The sequence below is a fragment of the Dioscorea cayenensis genome, chromosome 19, assembly GCF_009730915.1.
Source record: "Dioscorea cayenensis subsp. rotundata cultivar TDr96_F1 chromosome 19, TDr96_F1_v2_PseudoChromosome.rev07_lg8_w22 25.fasta, whole genome shotgun sequence".
Lineage (NCBI taxonomy): Eukaryota > Viridiplantae > Streptophyta > Magnoliopsida > Dioscoreales > Dioscoreaceae > Dioscorea > Dioscorea cayenensis.
This window is the reverse complement of record NC_052489.1, coordinates 28,930,978-28,939,106: the sequence shown is the minus strand read 5'-3', so window position 1 is coordinate 28,939,106 and position 8,129 is coordinate 28,930,978. Positions and strand designations below refer to the sequence as shown.

General features: G+C 37.2%; 1 protein-coding gene across 1 annotated transcript; it reads left to right on the top strand.

Moving 5' to 3' along the window:
* Positions 1-3,330: 3,330 nt before the first annotated feature.
* Positions 3,331-7,812, top strand: LOC120283357 (phosphatidylinositol 4-phosphate 5-kinase 2-like). Its single transcript, XM_039290015.1, is given in 14 exon segments — positions 3,331-4,077; positions 4,079-4,157; positions 4,160-4,819; positions 4,822-4,918; positions 4,998-5,151; positions 5,153-5,166; positions 5,284-5,449; positions 5,763-5,813; positions 5,815-5,832; positions 5,834-5,875; positions 6,011-6,204; positions 6,284-6,414; positions 6,498-6,585; positions 7,297-7,812. Coding segments are annotated over 14 exon segments (2,151 nt in total). The 5' UTR covers positions 3,331-3,924; the 3' UTR covers positions 7,601-7,812.
* The last annotated feature ends 317 nt before the right edge of the window (positions 7,813-8,129 follow it).

Genomic DNA, 8,129 nt, shown 5'->3' with positions numbered 1-8,129 from the left:
TGTATATATATATATATATATAGTCATAAAATTTATTTTTAAATATTTTTATTTTTAATGTTGTTCTATTCATGACTCTATTATTCTCAGTCAAACAATAATTTTTATTATTATCATTATCATTAATTATTTTCATAACTTCAACCGTTTGGCACTAAATGATATATACTAATTAATAATATATACTAGAGATAAACTAAAAGAACAAGTTCATATTGAATTGATTCTGTTGGTCCCCTCTCAAGTGATCTCATTGTCTACTCGCTGTCTTGCTTATAGAGCAACACAATCAACCACATTTGCACCACCTGAGATTACAAAAAGCTCTTTTGTTCTTCATTTTTCATACATTTATTAATTATTTATTTATCTCTTATATGTATATAATAAAAATCATAAATATATATAAATATTATAATTAAAATGAATGTTATAGATAGGGAACAATATCACATGGTTTTGAATGCATATTGAAGGGTTTGTGAGGTAACCGGTGTGCCAACTCCCTTTTCAACAATTGAGTCTTGTCTCTTATCCTTCCCATTTGTCATACTCATTCTACATCACCCTTCTCCTTTATGTCCCCTTTCGTATCTACTCATACTTATGTATAAATATTACCTTTTATTATTATTATTATTATTTATTTATTCTATTTTTTTATTTTTATTTTTGGTTGTGTTTAATATCACAATAAACAGGGAACAGTGAATAAAAAATAACATAATGAAATCGAATACTAGAATAAAATAAATAAAAAATAAAACATCTATTATTTTGGACTCTTAACTTAATTGGAAAATTGTCTAATTTTGAAAATGCTCTAATAATGCTATGGATTAGTTATTTTCGGAAATAAAAACTCTTATTTAAAAATTAAGTATACTCCCTGATTCTTCACATGTTTAGTTGTTATTATGAAGAATAATGGCTACAAATATATATATATAATGATTGTAAATATGAAAATATGTAAATGATTTTTTTCTATCCATTTTGTTTCTATATTAGTCAAGTTTAGAGGAATTTGTTTTTATAACTAACTTCATTGAATTTATTTCTATAATTGCATCAAAGATATATGTAAGATCCATGTTAAACTCAAACAATTGTACATTTCGTCCTTTTGTATTATTTTGTTATTGACAACTCATTTTTGTCTAGAGTTTCAGTTTTTAGACTTTATTTAAATATTCTTAAAAAACTTAAATTTTCATAGGGATAAGTATAAAAAAAAATTTGAACAGAATACTATAAAATAAATTAAATAATCAAATTCAAAATAAAAAAAAAAAATGCCCATTCCAAACTTACTGTAATTTATTTCAATTTCAAACGAAATAGGCCCGGTTTAAAAGTCATGGACCAGAATTGAATAACGGACCCAGATGAAATCGGTCGGTGAGACAACGTGGTTGGAACGGGTCCAATGATCGCACACGTCCTTGTCCAGCGTGTGCTAATCCGGGTCCAGCCATGACCCAATCGTGTCTCGCACGTTGGACAACGACTCGCATTCAATTCTCTCATTAACTAACTAACCAACCCTTTCTTCAGACCTCCAACTTAACCACCTCCTTTGATACTTAATTAAACGCTTTTTTTGTATTTATTGTTTGCTTTTTTTCATTACTTTAAAAATGTTTTTATTTTATTGGCGTTATTTATATTTTAAAAAGTTTAGATCACATTACTTGTACATTCATGGAATCAATCAAATGTTTTCATTGTTGTTGTTTTTTATTTTTTTCCCCCGAATGCAACAAGCGGTATATATATATAGTCAGTTTGCATGCCCTCACCTAGGCGATATAGGTGTAATTAATTGAGTTTGAGTTAAGTGGCAAGGTACTTGAACTTGAGTTCAATTGAAAACTCACTGGACTTAGTTTGAATCAAGTATTAAGATGCTCAAATTTGACTCACTTAACATGTGATGCGATCAGTCGAGTTCAAGTTTTCTCCGAATTGAACTTGAGTAGGCTAACTGCAGTAGTAGTGTATCATTCACATTTGTACCGGTTTATACAAATATTGTGTTGCAAATTTGCGTTCACAATCAGGGACCTTTGGCATCATTGCATTCAAGGTGTTTCAAACCTGATTAATGAACATTCTGCAAACCAAACCTTATCACAGCAAGCCCAATGCATATAGACCAAAAATCCCTTTGGCAAATGTTTATGAATATAAAATCAAAATTAATATGCATTGGTTTTGAAGAGCTCAACTTGCCTAATTTAAGAACCAGGCAAGTCCCTAATTCTCTCCTATCATAAGATGTTGTGTCCACATGAAAAAAAATTAATTATAATAGGAAAAAATAAATGGATACGTGGCAGCCTCGATAGACTGGAACAAAAGAATTGCCTGATTCTCAAATCGAGCAAGTTGAACTCGATTTTTGAAAGTAATTTTTATCTACTCGAAGTTTATGCTTTGTTAGTCATTTATTATTTTTCCCCCAGTTTTTAATTATTAAGTCAATACTTATTATAACCTTAGGACTATACAACTAGCCCTTAATTTAATCACCATGTTTATTAGGAGAATGATCTTGTGATTTTTGTTTCTTCCCTTTTTAAAACATTGTTATTTATAGATTTTTAATAAATAAGAAATAAAAGAAAGGATTTTTTTACGGATGAACTTGAAAAAGGCCTTTGTGATAGGAATTAAATAATCCAACTCACAACTTCTCACCTTACAATAAAAGATAATTATCATGACCATATTCAATAAAAAGCATAATGTTGAAAACAAAGTAGCATGATGGGCTAAATGAACATTAGCCATTAGACATTGGACATTAGCCTAGTCTATCACAAGTTCAAGCTAACTACTTTAAATCTATGAAAAAAGTGAGACATAAATATTACTAATATAATCAACATGTGAATTACTGTTTGATCACTTAATTAGATAACCATCCAAAGTATATATTAAAAATTAATTAAAAATATACAAATATTTCTTCTCAAACATTGACTTGCATTTGTAATCATTATTATTAGCAATTAAACAGCCTCCAAAATATTAAGCCAAACAAAAGAATCAGATGATTGAGTGCATGTCTTTGTTTTCGTTTTCCTTTTTAATTAAAAAAATCCCAAAAGTAAATCTCACAACACTTTCATGAATTCCATAAATAAATAAATAAATATATATACATATAATCTGAAAATAAATATCTAACAAATAATTAAATAAATAAAAACTCAATCCATGTAATAATTACAACCATGCTAATTCCCAAACCAAAATAAATAAATAAATAAATAATTTATTTATACGCAAGACAAGCATCAGCCTATCAAGGTACGCCAGCTCAGCAGCTCATCCAACGGTAACACAACACGTAAATCACAATCGCCTTCAGAGTTCATACCATACGTATCACCAGATCCATTCCCCGCCAATTGAAATCCAAATCCGTCCCTCCGTTCACTTCACGCCACACACTCAGCCGTACGATGATCGGTGACTAGACCTTACCTATGTTATAGGGGTCATAGAGGTCATTTCACTGCAGCTCCGTTTCAATTTCCCGGCAAACTCACGCTCCTCTGTTAAACATCTCCGTCAAGGGTATAACCGTAATTATGAAAGTTAGAAAGGGGGTAGTTTCGGTATTAGACTGTCTATCCCTCTGCAACGTTCCCCAGGCCAAGGGGGCAAAGCAAAACAAAGCAAAGCAAACCAAAGCCGGCTTCTTTCTCTCTCTATCTCTTTTTCTCTTTTCCTTTCTCGCTCTTCTTTTCATCAGCTCCATTTGAACCTCTCAAGCATCTCGATCGCTTCTCCTCCATCATCATCATCGTCTTCATCGTCTTCTCTATCTTCTCCTAAACGCCATTGACGAGATTGAGAGAAGGAAGGTGAGAAGTGGAGATCTAATGGTGGTTTGAGAGTGTAGTAGGGATAATGCGGCGGCTGGAAACCCAAGAGGAGCAGTTTGAAGAGAAGGAGGAGAAACCACGGGGACGATCGCAGAGCCGGCGAGTTACGCCGACGACGAACAGTTCGATCGTGGAGAAGGTCTTGCTGAACGGGGACGTGTATCGTGGTGGATTCGTGGGGGAACACGCCACACGGTGTTGGGAAGTATCTGTGGACGGACGGGTGCATGTACGAAGGGGAGTGGAGGCGTGGGAAGGCTGCGGGGAAGGGAAGTTTTCATGGCCTTCGGGGGCGACCTTTGAGGGTGAGTTCCGGTCGGGGAGGATGGAGGGGATCGGGACCTTTACTGGTCCTGATGGTTGTACGTACCGTGGGTCTTGGGTTGCTGATCGGAAGCATGGCTTCGGCCGCAAGTGCTACGCTAATGGAGATTACTACGAGGGATCGTGGAGACGTAACGTGCAGGAAGGGCAAGGGAGGTATGTGTGGAAGAACGGGAACGAGTACATTGGGGAATGGAAGAATGGGGTGATCTCCGGCCGCGGGATTCTCATCTGGGCCAATGGAAATCGGTACGATGGGCACTGGGAGAATGGCGTGCCCAAGGGAAGCGGGGTTTTCACCTGGCCGGATGGCAGCTGCTACGTCGGTACCTGGGGGAAAGACCCCAGGAGCTTGAACGGCACCTTCTACCCGTCGTCGCTGCCGCAGCCTCGAAAGAGATCCTCAGTGGATGGGGTGGTGCTTGGGAGAGGGAGCGGCGTCGCGGCGGAGAAGGGTTTTCCTCGGATCTGCATCTGGGAATCGGATGGGGAAGCCGGAGACATCACTTGCGACATCATCGATACGCTTGAGGCCTCGATGTTGTACCGTGATGGGACATCATTTTATCGGGGATCGGCGTGTAATCGGAGGAGTCCGTGTTGTCTCACGCCGGGGAGGCGAAGAAACCCGGCCAGACGATATCCAAAGGGCACAAGAACTACGATCTGATGCTTAACCTGCAACTGGGCATCAGGTGTTTGTTTGGGTTTTTGGTGGTGTCTAGGGTTCTTCTTTTCGTTGTTAATTGTTGTGTTGTTTGGTACTGTTATTAGGTATTCGGTGGGGAAGCCAGCGTCAACCGAGATGAGGGAACTCGTGGCAGGCGATTTCGACCCGAAGGAGAAGTTCTGGACGAGATTCCCTCCCGAGGGGTCCAAGATCACTCCTCCTCACCCTACGAGCGAGTTCAGGTGGAAGGATTACTGCCCCTATGGTCTTCAGGTATTGATTTCTCCTTGATCACATTCAATTGGATTCAGCCGTTGCTTTTTCTAATTGTTTACGTTTGTTTTGAAAGTTTGTCATGATTTTTGTTGCGGTTAATGGTTTTTTTGACAGGCACTTGAGGAAGTTGTTTTCTGTGGATCCTGCGGATTATATGATGGCCATTTGTGGGAATGATGCTCTTAGAGAATTCTCTTCGCCCGGAAAAAGTGGCAGCTTCTTCTATCTAACCCAGGATGATCGGTTCATGATCAAAACTGTGAAGAAATCTGAAGTCAAGGTTTGCCTTAGATTTCTATCTTTTGATCTTCCTTTTCAATTTTGATGCCAAATCTGCCTGATTTTTATCTGGGATGTTAATGAAAAGATACAAATCATTTCTGATGCTATTGGTGATACTGAATTTTTTTTTTGAAATATTGTAGCAAAGATTAGCTTCATGTTCATGTTTTACTTCTGTGATTGTTCTGAATCACCCAATGAGTACTCATATGGAAATTTCTGATCCAAGCACATGGAGTTGCCGTTCAGTTGGAAGCATGCAATGCACTCATAATTTTTTTGTGGTTGACTTATTGAATAATCTTGTGCAGGTGCTTATTAGGATGTTGCCTAGTTACTATCAGCATGTTTGTCAATATGAAAAACACACTAGTTACAAAGTTTTTATGGTGTGCACTGTGTCAAACCAATTGGCGGACAGAAGGTATCCCATTTGCTTATCAGAAATTATTTATCTTTTTACTCTCTGCCAACAATGATTCAATGAACTTGCGGTTGATTCATGCACCTGATAGGTGCTTTTCTTTCAATTCTTACATGTGTATTTGATCATAATCAGGTGCGATTTATAGTGATGGGCAATTTGTTCTGTTCTGAGTATCGAATTCATCGGCGATTTGATCTGAAAGGTTCTTCCCATGGACGAACGACTGACAAGGCTGAGGAAGAGATTGATGAGACCACCACTCTCAAGGATCTCGACCTCAATTTTGTGTTCCGCTTGCATAAGTATTGGTTCGAAGAGCTTCTAAGGTAATTCATCATCTTGGCCTAATAAGCCTCAAGTGTATTCTTGCTCTTCTATTGGTCTAAAAATACCTTGTTTTTCCAGACAAATTGATCGGGACTGTGAGTTCTTGGAAGCAGAAAGGATCATGGATTATAGTCTTCTTGTTGGAGTTCACTTCCGTGATGATGCTTCAGCTTCTAAAATGGGCTTGTCACGTTTTAATGTTTCCCCAAGTAAGTTGGCTCATATTAGTGTTTTTTGATTGCCTATAAACGCTAATAATGGATAATCTAATTTTCTCAAAACACCTTATCAGAATCCTCTGGCAAGACTAATTCATTATTAGATGGAGACATGGTCGAATTCTGCCTATCAGAATCAGAGCAGGATTGGCCAAATGGAAGGTATGCCTTGATGTCAAGTACCTTGTTTTAGTTACATGTTATAATCTTTTCTGTTGAGTTGATAGGGAAGTGGGATCCACCTATTAGTGTAAGAGAAAACCAAATGGTATCACCATCACCAGTGAGACCACCAACCGTTTAGTGTATCACTTGGTTTGAGTCATATTCTTATTCACATGATGATAATGACACCGATTTTCATCCCTGTCAAAATCCACCTTTTTAAGAGCATCATTTATTTATTTATTTATTTTTGCTCAAGTATAATAATAGCCACTGGAAGTTACAGTATGATCCAGCTTGTGTTTTATTGATTTTGAAGGGAGCTATGAAGTTTAGAAGGGTAATTACATTTAGGATTTCTGTAGCATGTATACAGTTGCCATTTCAAACTTAAAAAATAACCATCTTTTCTAAATTGGAAGCCGCCTTATGACTCCTCATAAGATTTCTTATCTCAATCTTCTTTTAGTTGCAATCATGTTGTCTTCTTGATCATGATGCATCCCCCCACTGCCTTGTTCTCAGTTGACATAAGCTTGAGTGTTGCATCATTAGGGCCCTATCTGTTTACTTAACGGGTAGTATACATTGCCGAATAAAATGATATCTTAATTACATTCTCTTAACACATTGAATCTTCTAATAAAAAAGATTTCTTAATCACATAATCTAATGTGTTCTATTTATTTGTTTGAATATCCTAATCAGAAACACTCTGATCCGGCTGGGCGCAAACATGCCGGCCACAGCAGAGCACATTCCAAGACGAAGCGAATCGGAGCCATTGTCTCCGACCAGAGTAGTAGGACAACGGCGAAATGGTGAAGTGTATGAAGTTATACTCTACTTTGGGATCATCGACATTCTTCAGGACTATGACATCAGTAAGAAGCTGGAGCATGCTTACAAATCCTTACAAGTGGATCCTGCCTCCATCTCAGCAGTGGACCCAAAGCTCTACTCCAAGAGGTTCCGTGAATTTTTAAGCAGAATCTTCATGGAAGATGAGTGAGTCACAGTCACAGAAGAGATATACATAAATATTATATATATATATATATATATAAGGCATTCATCAATGATTCCAAATTTTGGGATTAAAAGAATTGGCAACCACTTCAACATGGTTGCACATTTGCTGGTGGAGGTGGGGCTGAATTTTGATGCTCAGCCATGGTACGAAATGAATCATTCCTGTACATGTTTCTCAGGAGAGATCTAAATTTTTTTGGTGAGTGAAAGAATCAAAGATAGTGGGAAGAAAGAGAGTTTTTTATTTAATAAGAGGTTGAGAATGTACAGATAGGCGGTGGTGGTGGTGATTATGGATGAATTGGATTTTCAATTACTTCATTCTTGAGAGGATGAAGAAGGGATTGCATGAAAAGAAGAGAAAAGCTAATTGAAATTGCTGATCCAATCTGTTGCTTCTTGTGCAAATCTTAGGTCCAATTTTGGTTAACTGTTTGTTTGACCAAGTTTAAAGTCTTAGACACGGTCGGGTTTGGTGTGAAGGTTCAAAAGGTCAGGGTTAGGGTTAG